This window comes from Aythya marila (assembly GCF_965140915.1).
Source record: "Aythya marila genome assembly, chromosome: 2".
Classification (NCBI taxonomy): domain Eukaryota; kingdom Metazoa; phylum Chordata; class Aves; order Anseriformes; family Anatidae; genus Aythya; species Aythya marila.
In genome coordinates, this window is record NC_139043.1 from 66,499,476 (window position 1) to 66,517,787 (window position 18,312).

At 37.9% G+C, this 18,312-nt stretch overlaps 1 protein-coding gene across 7 annotated transcripts in view; it reads left to right on the top strand.

Annotated features, from left to right (window-relative positions):
• TRANK1 (tetratricopeptide repeat and ankyrin repeat containing 1) overlaps window positions 1-16,975 on the top strand; it is a 56,235-nt gene extending 39,260 nt beyond the window's left edge. For 6 of the 7 annotated variants that reach the window (XM_082752916.1, XM_082752917.1, XM_082752919.1 and 3 more), the window contains 11 exons: window positions 292-491; window positions 948-1,085; window positions 3,953-4,096; window positions 4,725-4,881; window positions 5,459-5,547; window positions 7,134-7,237; window positions 7,602-7,734; window positions 8,687-8,832; window positions 10,620-13,693; window positions 14,867-14,965; window positions 16,144-16,975. In XM_082752916.1, coding sequence (XP_082609042.1) covers window positions 292-491; window positions 948-1,085; window positions 3,953-4,096; window positions 4,725-4,881; window positions 5,459-5,547; window positions 7,134-7,237; window positions 7,602-7,734; window positions 8,687-8,832; window positions 10,620-13,693; window positions 14,867-14,965; window positions 16,144-16,256 — 4,397 coding nt within the window. In that variant the 3' untranslated portion in view covers window positions 16,257-16,975. Of the gene's footprint in view, window positions 1-291; window positions 492-947; window positions 1,086-3,952; window positions 4,097-4,724; window positions 4,882-5,458; window positions 5,548-7,133; window positions 7,238-7,601; window positions 7,735-8,686; window positions 8,833-10,619; window positions 13,694-14,866; window positions 14,966-15,083; window positions 15,358-16,143 lie in introns of all 7 variants that reach the window. The other variant, XR_014316869.1, reaches the window with a different exon arrangement.
• The last annotated feature ends 1,337 nt before the right edge of the window (window positions 16,976-18,312 follow it).

Below are 18,312 nucleotides of genomic sequence, written 5' to 3' on the forward strand. Positions count from 1 at the left end.
GCTCCATCCTCAAGTTGCTAGATTTTGCAGGATTGAGCTACTTCTGTTTTTCATATTAGTTTTGTTTATGACCTTCGTTTTATGAGGACACTGCTAAGTATTTGTAGCATGTTTTAGATCTTTGCAGGCCTAAGTAGAAACAAGGTGGACCTTACAGCTTCCTTTTTCTCTGACTAGTAGTTTTTGTCATATTTCTTGATTTTCAAAAATCTAACAGTCTTTTTAGTGTGTTTGCAAGTGAGTATGAGGCAGCCTGACTGAAGTTTAAAATCTATATTCTGCTTGTTGTAGGTATTCTCCGTCTAGCATCTGGAGTGGTTGATTTGCTTCAGTGCTATTTCCCAGAATCTTTTGATCGGCTTCCAAAGGACTGTGGTCTCTTTGATGGACCCAAACCTACAGTGTTGGAGTCCTGCAGTTTTAGTGACCTAGCAATTCTGCTGAGGGGCAATAAAAGGAAAACACAACCTATTGAATTTGGAGCACATCAGGTTTGGTTTTCTTAGGTATACAGCTTTTCGCAGATTCTTCTAGCTCTGTTGCTAATTAAATAATCACTTTAAAAGACATTATGGACAGTCCATATAAGCCCTTTTATATTACTGATAAATTATGCTTTTTAAACTTTGAAACCTTCATTGTGTTGGTTTCTATTTCTTTCTTTCTTAATGCATGCTCTTCCTGCTCTTAATTGCATCAGATGATTTTTTTTGGTCCAATTCTTATCTAACTCCAAATTTTCATACACCAGATCTGCATCTGTCCCATTGTACCATGCATTTGTCAGTCTTCTAGGGGCAGCTTTGTGTAGTGTGCTGAAGTGTGTGTTAAATCCTGTCTGGTTTTGAGAAACCTCTTGCTTTATCTTGACATATTTATGTTTTCTGCCTGTGGCTGTTACTTTTTTGCTTTCTAACACATCCTTTTATTAATATATTTTATGATAGGTAATATTAGTTGCAAACGAAACAGCAAAGGAGAAAATACCAAAGGAACTCAGTTTAGCACTTGCACTGACAGTTTATGAAGCCAAGGGCTTGGAATTCGATGACGTACTCCTTTACAACTTTTTCACAGACTCAGAGGTATTTAATTCTTATCCATATTCTACATTTTTTTCCTTAATGTGTTGATTTTACATGTAATCTAATTGTCTTTCCCGCTGGAAAAGGATTCAGTTTCCTCTTAAGGCAGGTGGCTTCATCACAGTAAAAAATATAGTTCATAGGTTTATGAAGTGAGAATCTGTCTTCCCTTAGTGCTACATTTTCCTTCAGATTGTCTCTTGCCAATTCAGGGAGAGCCTTGGGGTTCACAGAACAGCAGGTGTGCATGCATACTTCTGCCACATATCTAGACTATTCTGTTAGCTTGCAACATGTCCCTCCTGGTCTCTGTTCAGGTCGGAGAAATAAGTGTGACAGTCCACCATTCTTGCATACTTTTTACCTTATACTGGGGTGCTGGGTCCCGAAAAAATCAGTTTAGACCCCCCGCTTTGCATGACCACTGTGTTCACAGTGCAGTTTTTTTAGTGTGTTAACAGACTTGAAATCATTTGCCAGCCCCAGATAAGTTGAAACGTTTTTTTTTTTTTTAATTAAAAGCTTAGTAAAACAACTATGTTTAGAAGCAAGTAGTGTGTGCATGTGTGTGATGACGGAAGCATGCTCTATAGCCATACACAGCTTAATTCCAGAAAACTCACTCTGGTCTATCTCAGGAGTTGTTAGGAAACTTGGAAGAGTCTCAGAGTCTATGACAGAGACCATCTTCCCTAGTATGACCTTGAATGAAGAAGGCTTTCCTTCCTGGAGGTGTTGTCACTTTTATCTATTCCCTTTTCCCCCTTTGTAGTTCTCCAGGTAGCTCAGACCCTGCCCCTCCGGAGGTTGAGGTAGCTCTGGAACTGGTGGGGATCGTAGAATCATAGAATATCCTGAGTTGGAAGGGACCAACAAGGACTGAGTTCAACTCCTGCTTCCCCGCAGGAGCACCCAAAAATCAAAACGTATGTCTGAGAGAGCGGTCAGTCAGGGGGAATACAGTCCTCAAGGCTTCTCACAAAGAGCTGTCAGGCACAGCAGCTCCAGTGTTGCTGGATCATCACTGACCCATCCTGGCCAGGTAATAGGCAGTATCCTTACTGAGCATGCCTACAGAGACTTGTACACTCCCACAACTGCCTTGTTGGGTAACTTCACATTTAGTGTGAACATCTCTTGCAGGTGCCCTCTGCCTCTAGCCCTCAAAACAGTGTCTCAGATGTGGTTTTCAGCAACTGAAAACCACAGTTGTATAAAAGAAAACTAGAGCAAATTGCTGGTGGCTTTTCATAGAGGCTAGTAGACACAATGAGGTGAGGGGACAAGGAAGGTGCTTGCAGTAAGTGACACTGAATGTGGCTTACTGTGATTCAGGCACAGTGCAATACTGGTTGTCATGATAGATTTCTCAAAGTTGACGTGTTTTTGGTGATGCGAGCTGTGCTCAGAAAAACAATGAACTAATAGCAGAATACAGCGTTGAGTGTGCTGAGTATTTTAACTTAGCTAGGCTAATATATGCCAAGCCTGGAGAAATACTTTCATATAAATCTTCCATCCTCGTGTGAGTCATGAGTTAACGAGTTGATTTGAGGAGTCAAACAAGCAGGCAAGGAAGACGCTCACACTGAAGTTTTCTGGTTTGAGGAGGAGAATCTCTGAACTGTTGTAAAGACAGCATACGTAGCTTTTTGTAATTCACTTGATTTGGTCTTTATTGGGTTTGAAATGAGGTTTAGCATGAGTCTTGTTTTAAGAGGCAAATTTCAACGAAGAAACTAAAAAGAAAAAATGCCAAATCCTTAAAATCCAGCAAACCATTGATCAAATTGATCATTTTGTAATCCATAACAGGCTTAGGAACGTTTTGATGATTTATTGCAATCAGAACTGCAAAATATACTTTGCAAGTTTTCTGTATTTTTTCTCACAAAGAAGACTAACTTATATCGGCTTGCTTGAGTCTCTGAACTACAGGGGTAAACAAAAGCTTATTTAGCCACAATAAGAGTATTTTTCAGTTTCTGGCACAAACTTGGCACTTTGTAATCATTTTTCCATAAAATGTCTGAAAGGGAATAAAATTAGCATAACAATTTAAAATGTACTTAGAATTTTCTGTGTTGTTAGTTTTGTGGGGGGTCAGAAACCTTCAGAAAGGTGTGATTAGGAGCTGATGCTCGTTGCATGGCTTGAGAGTGTGCAACACAGATCTGCTACCACACTGAAACATTTAAGCATGTTTGTGCACATTTAGAGATATTACTCACAGATACATATGCTGGAGTCCAATTCAGTATGACCAGTCTCTTTTATCCCACACAAATATTTTTTTGGTCATTTCTGGGCCTTCTTATAAGTAGCAGTGTGTGTTGGTCAGTTATACTCTACCCCCTGGCTCAGACCAGCACTAGTGACCACTGCTGTTGCACAGTGAGCTTAATAAATTCATCGTGTAACTGATGAGCTCTCTTGCCGGTTTACAGTCGTGGTGAGAAATAGGCCTGTGTGTCATACTGATAGATCCACCTCCACAGCTTCAACCCCTTTGTTTTGTTTATGGGCTCCACCCTATCATCATTTACATGAACACTAGTGATGATTTGTTTGCCAAAGATAAAGTCCCAGATGTACCTCTTCTTAATTTGTTCTGTGTTTTCAGCCTGATGGCCACCTGGTACAGACTTGTATCTCAAAAGTTATGAAGTTAGCCTTCTTGATGGCAGTTGATGGTCTTTCTTTAGGTTCTTCCCTGAGATCATTAATTTGTCTTGCTTGTCTCCTTTAAGCCATTTTTAAGCTGGGGCTGTGTTTGTCGGTCACAACCTATGTATGACCTTGTCTTTTGCATATATGGGCAGTAGTGATTACTGTATACAAGTAACCTAATTCTTTTAACATTTTAGGCTGGCAAAGAATGGAAGATCATTTCTTCTTATGTTCCGGATTCAGAAATGCAAGTAGGAAGCAAATTGCTAATTGAAGTGCCTTTAGAGGATGCTACTGGTTTGCAAAAGAGACCTTCTCCTTTTAATGTAAAAATGTACAAGGTGAGTTTTTCATAACATGGTGAATAGGAATCTACTCCTAGAAATAGAGAAATTTCTTCAAGAAATACTTTCATCCTGTATTTACATGTTTATTGAGGTTGTTTTATCTTTTCAGCAGTTTAAAGATTTTTTTGAAAGATCTTTTTTGTGAATGTAATTTGTTAAGAAACGAAGTCAACTCATTAGACTTTTAGGTATTTTTACCATAGTTAAACACTGGCAAGCTGGTTTGCTATTTATTATTATTTTAGTCTGGTTTCAGATCACTGTCATCCCCTTAAAATTAAGGAAACTTTTTAGGATCAATTAAGTCAGATATTTTCAGAATTGTAATGTAAAAAAAAAAAAAGTGATTGCATGTGCAAGTGATTCAAAACAAGACGGACAGTCAGACCTACTGCTGCCAGGTTTGCTGTAGCAGTAGTTTGCAAATTATCTGGACAATTGCTTATGTAGTTTAAAAATCACATATTTAATATTTAGACTTGCTTAAAGATACATTTTTTGTTATTCACTGTATATATTCGCTGTTTCCTTAAAACTGCAAAGTGTGTCACTTTCTAATAATTTAACTCATCTGGTATTTATTCTACTTTATTTTGATTTTTTTGTTCTTGTTCTGCTTCAGATGCTGAATGGAGAACTGAAGCAATTGTATACTGCCATTACAAGAGCCAGGGTCAATCTTTGGATATTTGACGAAAATAGTGAAAAACGGGCTCCAGCTTTTAAGTACTTCATCAAAAGGGGACTTGTTCAGGTTGTCAAAACAGATGAAAATAAAGGTAAAGGCATCATAAAACTTCCTTAAAAGACTCTGAAACAGGACAACCTACTGAATGCTGTCTTGATTTCAGGCTGTGTAATAAAGAATGTTAAGCTCTTTGGTCCTTCTAACAGTATGCATTGATAACACGCTTACAAATTTCCACTTGTTTCAGTGGGTTTTATTTGTTTGGGCTCTGAAGATTAATTGTATATATTAATAAATAAATTCATTGCTAATTCATTGATTTTTTTTTCTGCACAGTAATAAAGATGGTTCTTGGCATACCATGCCAGCTGAAGGGGGTTTAATCAAATAAGAGGACTTGGTTTCTAGAAAGACAGTGGATTTACTCAAAAGTTTTGTCCAAAAAATAAACACTGTTTTTAGAGGCCTTTCAAAACTAGACCTAACTTGCTTATTTCCAGTGCTGGTTGGGAGGTATAAGATGTACTCACAGTTACCATTACTGGTGTGAGCACAAACCATACAGAATTTGGAATATTAGGAGATATCAATGCTTAACTTCTGTCCATAGCAGGTGGTTACTGTTTTCTATCTATTCTAACATAAAATGATTTCCTCCACTGTCCTAGACTTCGATGACAGCATGTTTGCTAAAACTTCATCCCCAGAAGAATGGATTGCACAGGGAGACTACTATGCTAAACATCAGTTCTGGGAGGTAGGAGCATGTGATAGCATATGCTGAAATAAGGATTCTTGCCTATTTTGAAACCTTCTTATTTTCTTTACTTCTATAACATTGTCTGTAAATCTTTACTGGCTCTGTAGCAAGCTTTTCTATTATTTTTGTATTTTGTGGCTTATAGTTCTGTAGGTGTCTACAGACAACCTGGAAACAACTTGGAAAAAGTGGGGAGAGCAAGGCTATTGTCTGTAATCCTAAATTCACAACCCAGAAATTTGCAGTCCTGTGAGGGAGAAAAAGTTTTAATATGTACAGATCAAAGATGACTGGGAAAAACAGTTATTAGCAACAATATGAATTGACTGGAACTTGTGAATTTAAACCACATTCTTGACAGTACCATTACACATTACCATAGGCATTTATTTGAAATATATTGACTTGGGTGACGATCTCAGAGCCTTCTGTGGTTTTTTGGTCGGTAATTAGGGATGGATACAAAACACTTACTAAGGAACAGCATGTAAGACCAAGGGAGTTTGCTACATTAAGAATTATGGACAATGTGTAGCAAAATTATGTTTAATTCCCTTATTACTTAAAGAACATTGATATTTTACACACTTTTATTTGCTGACTTCGTAGCTTATGCAGTCCAAATTTGGCATGATAGCTAATGGAGTGGAAGCAAATAAAATTTTTGGATACTATTTTTGATAGCAAAAGGAAAGATTCCTTTTTTGATGTAAGCAGCACATTTTTTTTCTATGGAAAATATTTATAAGAAGGCAAAGATTAATGAGTTGCCACTATACAGACAGTCTTTTTCTCTCCTTGGGGGGGATGGGAGGGAAAGCAGTTTTCTATGTGGACAGAAAGTGGTTTAGATAATAAGCACACAATTGAAAAAAAAACCCTGAAATGTAGTAGCTATATTATCTGCTGTTCTGTTTTCTTCATAATCTGATCTTTGCGTATCATTGCTATATAAAAAGAAATAATCTGGGGAATTTTGCTGCTGTAAGAGTGGCTTGCAATATGGGTTTTCCAAACAGAAGTATGAAATTAATTGATACAATAAAGAAATACAGTGTGGCAAAATGAGGAAGATGATAATTAAGCAGTGGTTGCTTGAAACCTGGCTAACTTTCAGTGATTCTCTTTAATGTATTACAGAAGGGGCATGGTAAGCTAAAAACATGAATAAATTTTCCACGTTCTCTGATTTAACCTTGCATGCATTGGTTTTCCTAGCTTTTATTAATACTGTTACATGGCAGGTGTGCCTAGTGACTTACCAGTTAGCACACATGCAACGTGCATTTTGGATAATGGTCCAAACCACTATTTGTGCCATCAGCCTACCAGGTATTTTGTTTTTATCACTTCATAAAACATTTTAATTAAAACTCTAATTATGATATAGCCACATGTGGACTGACTTCATAGCTTTTCCTTTTGTCCTAAAAACATTCCGCAACCTTTTTCCTTTTCCTTCTTCTAGGCACTCTGCCAGTCTTTGTTTTCTGTTACAGTGACTGTAAAATTAAGTGTTGCGTATATGTGATAAGCCATGAGTTGGATGCACGTGTGTGAATGCTGTGTATGATCTCACCCAGGTGGCAGCCAAATGTTACCAAAAGGGAGGAGCATTGGAGAAGTCAAAGCTGGCCCTGGCACATGATGCTGTTCTCAAAGTGCACTTGAAGAAAAGCAGCCCCAGGTAAGTATAAATGCATGTGAGTGGGTGTCATTCTAAGTTGCCACCTCATGGGTGCGTGGGGGGAAGATACCCAGGGAAAAGATGTCCTGTGGTTATGTCAGCTCTCTGGTTATGTCAGAGAGATGCAACATGATTTGCTTTAACTCAGGAGGCTTTTTTTCTTGGATATAGATAGGATAGCATATGCCATCAGTAGTGCTCAACTCCCGTTAATCCCACTGCTTATTTGCTTTACCTCCTCAGTTTAAGTGTGAAGAACATATGATGTTAGATTGGTTATATGGTTAGATTCAGTGACAGGTCCTGTAATTTTTAAATATCATTTAAAATGACTGTAACTAACTTATTTTTTTACTTTCTACAGGGAAAAGCAGATGGAATATATGACATTGGCAAAAACTTATTTGGAGTGTGGAGAACCAAAGCTATCACTAAAATGCCTGCTTCAGTCGAAGGAGTTCCGACTTTGTGCAGAACTGTGTAAAAAGTTAGGAAAGGTATTAAATCCTTACCCTATCCTCTCCTTATCCCTTTTCATTTTGCTACAGATCTTTTCCCTCCGATTTGGCGCTTGTACATGTTTATAGAATTTGTAAAGGTGATCTCTTTCAGAACTCATAAGATAATAGCATCTTTCTGTGGCATGGTAGTAGAACTAAAACAGCTCTTTAAGCTGGGCCATTCAAGAGAAACATGTTCAAGACGGAAGCATTTCATAGAACAGCTGTAATAGCAATGAATCGGAGGATGATGCAATTATATAGTCTAAGTTTATTTCTTTGGCTTTCCTCAAATGTCACCAGTCATTTCTGCTTTGCAGTTGAAAGCCGATTATGGATTGATTCACGAAACTTTACCTGCTACTTCATTCATATAATACTCTGATATTGTAGCTACACTGATTACAGCCACCTAAATGAAACCCTGAAACTTGCAAGGGTTAAGCAATGTACTCACAAAAATTTTCTAAGCTTGTGAGGGTATTTAAATCTTTCTGTCTGTAGTGCATTTCCACCAAAAGACGAGGTGTAATATAAAGTAATTTTTCCAAAATATTTGAGATGCAAGATGAAGGTTCCCTTTCTGCAGATAGAACTGTTTTAATTTAATACTGTTTAATTTTGAGCAATTTGCAAGTCAACAGAAGCATGTGTGGTGTTTTTTTTAATAGCAGGCAGAGGATAGCAAGTACTTTGGAAATCCTGTAATACATTTAATTTTATGTTCTAGTTTTTCCAACACAATTATTTTGAAGGCTTTTTTTCAAATCTGTTCAGTTTTAATAATGGTTACTTTAAGTATTTGATTACGTTAAAAACTTAGAGTACATTTTATTAGAGTGTGCTTTTGTATAAAACACCTACATGATGGAATTACTAAATTTATTCTATTTGTGTAGTTTTGGATGTTTCGAGTACTTCAGTTTCCTTATTGACTTCTGCATTGCAGATGAAAGAAGCTGCAGTATACTATCAGAAAATCCAGTGCTACAAAGAAGCATCTGAATGTTATGAACAAATTGAGGAGTTTGGTCTGGCAATTAAGATGTATTGTCAGGAGGAGCTCTATGAAGAAGCAGCAAAGGCAGTTGAAAGGTACCTTTCAAGACTGCATTGAAAATAATTCTCTATCTTCTGTCTTCAACTTCGGCATAATGCAGCTGGCTTTCCTTAAAATTTTAATAAGAGTTTTGGCTGGTGATTTGGTTTCATATGAAGTTAAATTAACTTTGTCTGAATTCTCACTGGGGTCCTGATAACATGGGCAAAGCATTCCACTATAGTCACTGCTTGAGCAGTGACTAGCTTCATTTTCCTAGCCTAGTAGGAAAACTACACTATTTTTCCAATTCTGTATTACTAGTCATGCACATTTTTTTGGCCAGTCCTTTTTTTAAGTATATCAAAATGTTTAACAGAAATTAAATACTACTTTTCTAATACTTCAGGGACTTAGTCACTTTGTCGCTGACTTCTGCAGGTGTATAACCATTAGATATGTGGTATGTAATACAGTAGTCATTGTGGCAATTGAACTATTTGCTTCTCAAAATCTTTTAACTTAGAGCAAAGAATAGTAAATGACCAACTCATACTGCCTCTCTAAGATGAATCTCGGTTGCAGTCTCTGGGATGAGCTTTACCGTACCAACTCTGCCATGGTCACTCAGGACAATTAAGAACCATTTCACACTGTTCGTGATAAACTGATTTTATTAGTATCTTTTTGACAGAACTTTGCATCTGGCAGCATCCTTGTGACCTCATTGGAACACTCTTATGCAAACAGTTCATTAATTGGCCACACCTTTCATTACAAATAATTTGATGACATTTTACTAATATATACACTAGTTAGACTTTCAGCAAGGCCTACAATAAGTACACACATTCACTGAGATCCTTTGTGATGTATATTTAATAATTCCTATGCTATGGCAACTTTTTTTAGAGGACTAAAGCTAGTTTAATATGTAGAGATAGTTTGGTCCAAAACTTCAAGCATTAAACTCACCTTACCAACTAATGATTTTTTAAAATCATCCTCCCCAAATCATTTATGCAAATTTATCAGTAAAGGTACTAAAATCTGCACTCCCATCACTATCATCAGAAAATAGTAATGATAGGCTTATAACAATTTACTCACCCATGAGGAAAAAATTAATCATTCTCAGCAAGCAGGAGAGAACCCGTTTGAAAGACTGTCTTAGGGTGTATCTTAATAATTTGGCTTCAGACAGAAATAATTAATTGCTGAGTGCTTTAAAGTGTATGTTTTGAAAGATGCAGCTAGGTACTCTGTACAGGCACTGGGTAGGTAGCAAAGTGTATGTAGAGACATACAACAGAATTGAAACAGTTCTCTAAACTGACTGGTTTATGTAAGTTTTACAGGGTATTATCTATATTGGCCTGTGGAGAATTTATTGATATTCTGTTTTATTTAATTCTGGCTTCTATTCATACAAAGAACAACTCAACATTGAAGCTTACTTTAACAAATGGAAGATTATCACTGGCAAAATGTGGTTAAAATAATTGGAAGTAGTGTTATGACATCATGGATAAAGATTTACTAATGCTGTAAACCTTGCAATCTTGGTCATACCAGAAATTTTAATGATCTTGTTTCAGGCATCTTTATGTTGTAACTAAATTCTTTTTGTAGGTCTTTTAGGATGATGTGATTGTTTTTTGCTTGACAGGCATGGTGCTTGAAATAGTTGGCCTTTTAAAAAACAAGGGCTTCTTGGGACAGCTATTTGTTTCATGTTTGGGGGACTTAACAAAAAAAAAAAATAGTTATTTCGTGTCTAACCTAGGTTAATCATTCTAGGTTCATCATCCATGGTAGTAAATTGATGTATGTTTTATTTCAGATATGAAGAGATCTTAAATACAAGAGGACAAATGGTTTCCAAACTTCCATGTACAGCAAACCAGCTGTATTTGGAAGCAGCTGCAAAGTACCTAAGTATGAACAAAACTGAGGAAATGATGCGGGTCCTCTCAAAACTTGATATAGAGGATCAGCTTGAGTTTCTGAAATCTCGTGGATGCTTGCGCCAAACAGCAGACTTACTGAAAAGAGAAGGTCTGCAGGAAGAAGCTGCAAAGCTAATGAAACAACACGGGTTTGCTCGGGAAGCAGCCAACCTCACAACTATAAAAGAGTTCCGTGCATCTTGCTTGCTTGCTGCAGCCCGTGCTGATATGACTCACTGTTCGGAATTGGACATGGCAGACAGAGAGGGCATGCTAAGAGAAGCCCTTGAGCTTTGTGAAGAAACTAAGCAGAAGTCTGGCGTTGCTGAAGCTGTATTTTTGCAGGGAGCTCTGAAGGGAGACTTTGCAAAGCTGAGCAGCGCATACTGTCAGTTTCTATCTCTGAATCATTCTGCTGGTGCAGTTGAAGTTCTCTTTGTGTTATCTCGCTGCAATGCTCCAAGCCAGGACATCCTCTTTAAGGCAACACGTGGCTTAATAGCTCTTCTAGGTCTGGTTAAAAGTTTGAAGAAAGCAGCCACCAATGCAGAGAAAGATATGGTGAAATCATGCTTCGCCTATTTTGGGATTGTTCCAACAGGTGACAGTTGTTGCCAGGTGTCTCAAAATGAAGGCGAACCCATCCTAAAGTTTTTGTCAGACAAGTCAAGTCTAAAAGAGAGGAAGACAAAAGGTAATTTCTCAGTAAGCACAGAGGATGTAAAATCAGCTTTGAAGCAGCACTTGCTAAGCAGGTTGTGTTCTATCATCCGTGAGTTACGGAAGAAGCATTACCCTGGTATTTGTAGCAAGTTCATTGTTGGCTTGAACTGTGAAGATGAAACCTGTGAGGATTTACATAAGCCCTTGTTGCGCCATGAAGCAAGGACAGTATTTCAATGTAAAATGCATCTGGCAGCAATAAATGGACTGCTTTTGGAAGCCACACGCACTTTCCCTGAAGAGCTACTGAGTCAGTGCAAAAGCTTTGACTTTTTGACTCCTGACAAATATGCATCATGTAAAGCCCTCCTAGAAATGTTTTTTCCTAATCATTTTCATTTGAGAATACTGTCAGAGAACCCAAAGGCATGCAAAGAAATACTGGTGTTCAGTAACATTGTTTCCAAACCCTGTAGAGCAGTGTTGAATGAGTACATTACATTTAAATTTCAAAATGAAGATGCTAGGGCAAGAAGAGAGTCAAGTGACTTGTGGTTAAGTGCCATGAAGGTTTTTCTCTTATCTTCAGGATATCCTGAAGAATTTGAGAAACTTCTTTTTGAGGAAGAGGATGATTATAACAGAGAGCTAAACCTTGCTTTGTCAAAGGCAAAGGACTCCCCAAAGTGCAAACATCACAGAGGAGAGATCAAAGGAATAGATGGCAGACATGGAATGTTGCTACCTGACAAAAATACAGAAAATACAGGAACACACTTGTGTTTCATTAGACTTCTTGAAAATTCATTTGAGCAATTTTATGTTCATAAGAACCCAGAAAACTGTAAAAGACTGTTTTTCCGTTTTATGAATGTCCTGGTCAAGAAATGCACAAGATTCCTGATTCCAAGCATAGGAAATACGGTGATGATGTTGGAGTTCCAGTACATTCTCTGTTGTGCTGTCCTGATGCGTCTCAACAAGAATGTTACTCTGTGCTTTCCAAAGAGTTACATTGCTCTTATTCATTACTGGGATTTTTTGTTCAGAAGCAAGGACTATAACAAAGAATTTACAGAGACATTTTCCATTATACAAGAGTATAGACCAAAGGACATATATACAGCTGAACAGGATTTCAGATTTCATCTCTGTTATCTAGCAAAAATTTTATGTGGAGTTCATGGGAGGTTCCGTGTCATTCTGGATGCTTTTGAGGATCCTGAGTGCATAACTTCAGGGGAAGCTGAGCGAACTATAGTGCTGTGCTTAGTGATGATACTGAATGCTGACCAGGTGCAGAATTCTACGTGTAAATATCTCTTATACCAACACTTCCCTGAAATAAAGGCAATGCTGAAATCAATGAGAAAAGACTTTCCCTCTAAAGTGCCTAAAAGATTGCTAAAAGTAGTGGAACAAGTGGCTGATGCTACACATGTAAGAGAAATTGCTGTAGGCCTGCAAGAGCTTCTGACAGAGCGAGATGCAGAGTACTTAGTTGATTGCCGATGGAAGTGGGACTCTGTGTACGCTCAGGGGCATCCACCCACACGAGGTATTCTGTATGAAACTGTAAACCTTGACAGGTTTATAACCTCTTTGGATAAGACAGAATATGCTGATGAGATAGAAAAGGAACTTGAAAGCAATCAGTGCTTAGATGACCAAAAGGATCCCCTGGAAGTGATTGCACTCAGCAAGCAACAGAAGCAAGAGCAGAAAGCATCTGCTCAGCGCCAGCTGCACCGTGTTTTCCATTTTGTGTCTATGTACATGAAGTGGAAAAGGAAGGCCTGCTCCAAAGCTGAGCCTGTTGCCATGGGAAGAGAGAATTTTCTATCAGCAGTCTTCAGAAAAGCAGATATTGACCAAACCCAGTGTGACCTCTGTGGAGTCAGATTTATCCAGAGTGCTGAGAACTACTTCAGCCAAACAGAAAACATGGAAGCAGATGCTCCTGAAGGTGTGACACCAACAGACATCAGTGGGGAAGAAAAGTTGCAGGTGGAGAGAAATGCAGTTACCGTGGCCAGTGAAGCTTATATAGAGCACAGAAACACGGATGAACACAAAAATAATAACACTGCCTACAGAAACTATGCTGACTTTTTCAGAAGAGAAATAGATCCAAAAATACAAGATGGACTTGAAATAGTAGAGGCCATTACAGAAAAGGCTTGCACCCAAGAACATCTAGCATATAAAGAAGGCCCCAAATTACACCAGAGAAAAATAAAAGAGAATATTAAGATGATTTCAGATGCGGTAGAGGAAATCTATGAGAGAAAAGCCTGGGCTGAAGGTAGGATTTATCAGTTTTCTTTTAAACAATTTAATATGCCATCTGTGGCCAGCCTTCTAGACAAAGCTCCATTCAAAAATCTTCATGTGGTAGAAAGAAATAAGAAAGTGCTATGTCAGGTAGCTGAGGGGGAAAGGTACTGAGACAGTAAGAAAATATTTAAAAGGAAAAACTCGTGTTACGAAGTCCAGTAAGTTATGGTACTTAGCAAATACATATATTGTATTTATTTATCATTATTTTGATATATGATTTCTTTCTCACATGCTGAAAGCATTATTGTATGATAATTTTTTCAAGTGAAATTGAATCACTGAATGAGTAGCCTAGGAGCAGAATTGTTTAGGGTGCTTGCTGTGGGAAAGTGACATCTTAAATCAAAATATTGTTACTGGCTTTAGTTGTAGAAATCCACCAACCCTGTCAAGTTGTCACGTTGCCTGTGATGGCTGACAGTAATGAAAAACTGGAGTATTTAATATTCTTCAGCTCTGATCAGTGCAATACATTACGGTTGTAATTGACCATTAAGTTGTGGTCTTCACATTAACGTTCAAGCTTTCTCTTTGCTCCTAATGGACAGGGTTTTTTATATGAATAAAGTTTTCTTATTACTTAGTTAGGTTTCTGCTCAGTGAACCATGGCAGTTCACTGGTATAATGGATGATATAATGGATGTAGTAGATTGAATTGAGTAATAGTTGATTTCTTTATGACAATTCTTTGAATGTTGCCTTGTTTTTCCACTCAGTAGAAGTATATTTACAGAAATGATTTGCCATTGAGACTAGTTTTCCCTCATTTTATAAAGAGTGCTTTTCATGTCCTTAATGGTGCTGTTGAAAAAGGATTGCAACATCTTGGGTCCTTGTGTTTCTTTGACATGTGGAATTTCAGAAGGATAATGAAAGCCAGGAATTTTAATTCCCCAAAAAGGGACAGTATGACAGGAGAAGCTCATCTCTCCATCCTTATAGTGCTATTAATGTTGATTATTTTGGGGAGTGCCATGCATCTTTATGCATGGTAGTGAATTTTTTCTGTACATGAAATCACTGGAAACCGGGACTTCTAGCTTTGCATCAGCATCATGCATGTCTCTGTGTCACCATGTTTGGCTGTCAATCTCTCAGCTAGTGTTCCTACAGAATGCTAACTTTGCTTCATTTCAGCTGAAGAAATAATAACCAAACGTGCCAACAAATTGTTTGCTGTAATTGATGAGGCTCATAAATGGCTGAAGAAAATGGATTTGCATAGGATTAAGGAAGGTAAGTTTTCAAATTACACAGACTTCTGTGCCCCCTAGAGGTCACTGTTTGGTAATGGTCTCTTAGCATCACTTTAATCTCTGGGTCAGCGGTGTTGTGGATGTTCACTACCCTCTAGGCAACAAGAAACTTCACAGGTGAACTCTGCAAAGACACGAGTTATCTGGACTTCCCTCAGCAGCTCTTTATAAAAGAGTAGGAGACTTACATCTGGCTCCAGGGTGGCCCAAATGGAGCAAGCCCCCTCTCCTGGCACACAGTGGATCTGAGTGTGCACGAAGTATGTGCGTGTGTGTGTGCATACAGAGGTACATGTACCTATGGTTCAGGTGCAGTCTTCAGGATAGAAACTTGGCCAGGGAACAGAAGAGAAGCTATCTTCATCTTTCCTAGTAAGTTAGTGCTGTTCCCCAACTATGCTGCAAGAGCGCATTTATTGGCAGTTAACACTGTGGTCCCAAGTTCTTGAAAATCAGCTTCCTAATAAAACTAACTTGCTTTATAAGATTTATCTGGAGGAGAAATAATAATAATAATAATAAAAAAACTACATGCTGTTGGATTTCTTTTTTTTTTTTTTTTTTTTTAGTCATTTCACTTTTGGTGTAAAACAAAGCAACATACTTGGGTGGCAATCTATTACATTCTTTGAGGACAAGTTTAAAACTTCATTTTGCCCTCCAGTATATTTAAGGTTTAGCACATATTTAAGTGGTATAGAATTGCAAAAATTGCATAAAAAGTGTTAACACCTTTCTATTCCAAGAAAGATGTAGTTAAGACTGCATGGGAGTGCTCTCACAGTCTTACAAGTAACTGTATGCTCTTTCCCTCTTCTGAAGTCAATTAGCAAATGTATTGTGTGCTGAAATTGAACCTTGAGAGAGGAAGACATTCTTAAAAAAAAAAAAAAAAATCAAAAACCATGACAATAGAAACAGATGTTCAATGTAACAAGGGCAATGTAATGTAGCAAGGGGCTTAGGAGTCACTCCTTCCTAGCAGTGTTCCTAATAATGTTAATTAATGATACACATAATGTTTCTTAAACATGATTATACACATATGAAGATATTACACTGAAATATAAAATTGTAGTGATGTAGCTTGTTCTGCTGTTAAGAGAACAAGATGTCACGTTTTCCAATTTGGCATTAATTTCTTGTTTTTTTATACAGACTTTGTACATGATAGAGACTTGGAAGATGAAGTAGAAGATGAAAGAATGGCTTTTGAAGAACTTGCCTGGAAAAAAATATCAAGAAAAAAAGGAAGATATGGGAAATTGTAATTAGAAATAATATGCAGGTAGCTCTTCTATCCTCTAGCTGTCTAATTTTAGAATAAAATTCTACAATTATTAAGAAGAATAAGGGGATAGGGTCAAATAGGAAAAGGGTGAAGAAAAAGAGGAACTTACGCTATTGTTTTTCATCACTTGTATTGTGTCAGAATAATTACCAGTCTTGTGATGGTGTAATTGATAAAACCTATGACAGGACAAACTTCCTTTCAAACTACGTGGTATCTTGAAAGTAATCAAAAGCCAAAGAAACAAGCAAGTAGGAAGAGTAATTCTGTTTATGCCTTATCTCAGGGATATTTTTCTCTCCGGTCTTCATTTTCTTTTTCCCTGTTAATTTACATTGTCATTCTTCTGAGCTGGAATACTCAGAAAAATAAGAACACAGTTTCTCTGATTTTAAGAGGTTTTAATTGGTGTTTTTAAATTACCATTGTAAACCTACTCTCTCCTGAGTCAGCAACTTTTTGAGTCATCGGGGAGGTACTTGGAGTATCTCTTTATATTTCTGTAGACAAGAAAAGTCATTTCTAAACACACAAGTGTTTTTTTGACAATGTACATACTTATAATTAGATAGGTATGAAAATTATGGGCTTTCTTCTATTTGATAAAGTTTTGATATAAGCTGTTACCTGTACAGATTGAAATATAGATAATCTTTCTTTAAAGAGTATTATACATTGTGTTTTATAGATTTTAATTGATGAAAGCCTTTTTGTAATGTATAATAACACTTTATAAAATTTGTAAGATGTTTAAACTAATGTGACTTTTTGTCTTATTTTGAATGTTTTTATGAAAGCCACAGGTGACTGACTACATGAGTAGGGTTACAAGTTGGGCCAGAGTACCAGTTCATACTGGCACTATTTTACTTCTGGGACTTCAGTATCTCCAGCATACTCTAGTCTTGTTTAGCAACGTAGTTAGTGTACTATTTACTTGTTGAAATAGTTTGCCTTGAAAAGGGAACTGCTTTGTATACATAACAAACTGTTATAATAATTACCTTTTGCCAAAAGCTTAGTAACATGTTAGTATGCTCAATGGTTTGGAAGTGGGACACTTTCTATGGATAAAAATGAAATTCTGCTGCATAACACAGCAACGTGGGCAGCAGTAATGGTTATATATTGCATTGTAATTGCTGTTGTCTGCCAGAAGACTCTTTACTCAGTGCTGCTTATTAAAGAAGTCTTGTTGCTTAAGCAAGCACCTATAAAACAATTTAAAAATATACATTGATAAAATGCAGTGCTAGTCACTTGCATTGCATAAAAATCAAGGATTAGGAAAGTTAGAGCATTGATGTACCTTAACTGGTTATATTTTCTATAATGATATGTATTTTGCATTTGAAATTACTCCTGGAAACGTTTCTGAGAAATTCCTTGACTTGAGTATTTGAGTATTCCCGGAGCGGGGAATCGAGGTGGGCAGAGCTTTTTTGCAGCATCGAAGCCACTCAAAGCAGCCGCAGGAACCACCAAACCTGGCAGCCCTCTCGTGGGAGGCTGACGAGTAGGCGGAGCCAGCAGCGCCCCCTCCCAGGCTGTTCAAAAGCTGCCCCTGGGGAGCGCGGTGACCAGGATGGGCAAACAGGGCGAGGCATGGCGGTTTGTGCAGACAGGGTGCCCGTAGGCAGGGCAGAGTGTTCCGCCCTACTCACAAGAACAACCAGCCGCCTACCTATAGGTAAACCACCATGGTCATCACTAAGCAGACGGCTCTTTTTAGAAAGTCTGTGGCCACCCAGACTGAGTGCCAGCTCAAAAATGCGGCACTTCAGGTCTCTGGATGCACAGAGTGCCTGAACTTGTTGCTCCCCTCTGAGGGCAGCAGAGACACTGTGTGTGAGAGTTGTGAGCAGGTGGATGACCTGGTCAGCCTGGTGGCAGAGCTCAAGGTGGAGGTGAAGAGGTTGAGGGCTATCAGGGAGTGTGAACAAGAGATAGACCTGTGGAGCAACTCCCTGCAAGGCCTGAAGGAAAGGCACCAGGGTGAGACACCCCACACAGTGGCGGAGCCCCTGTCCCTGTCA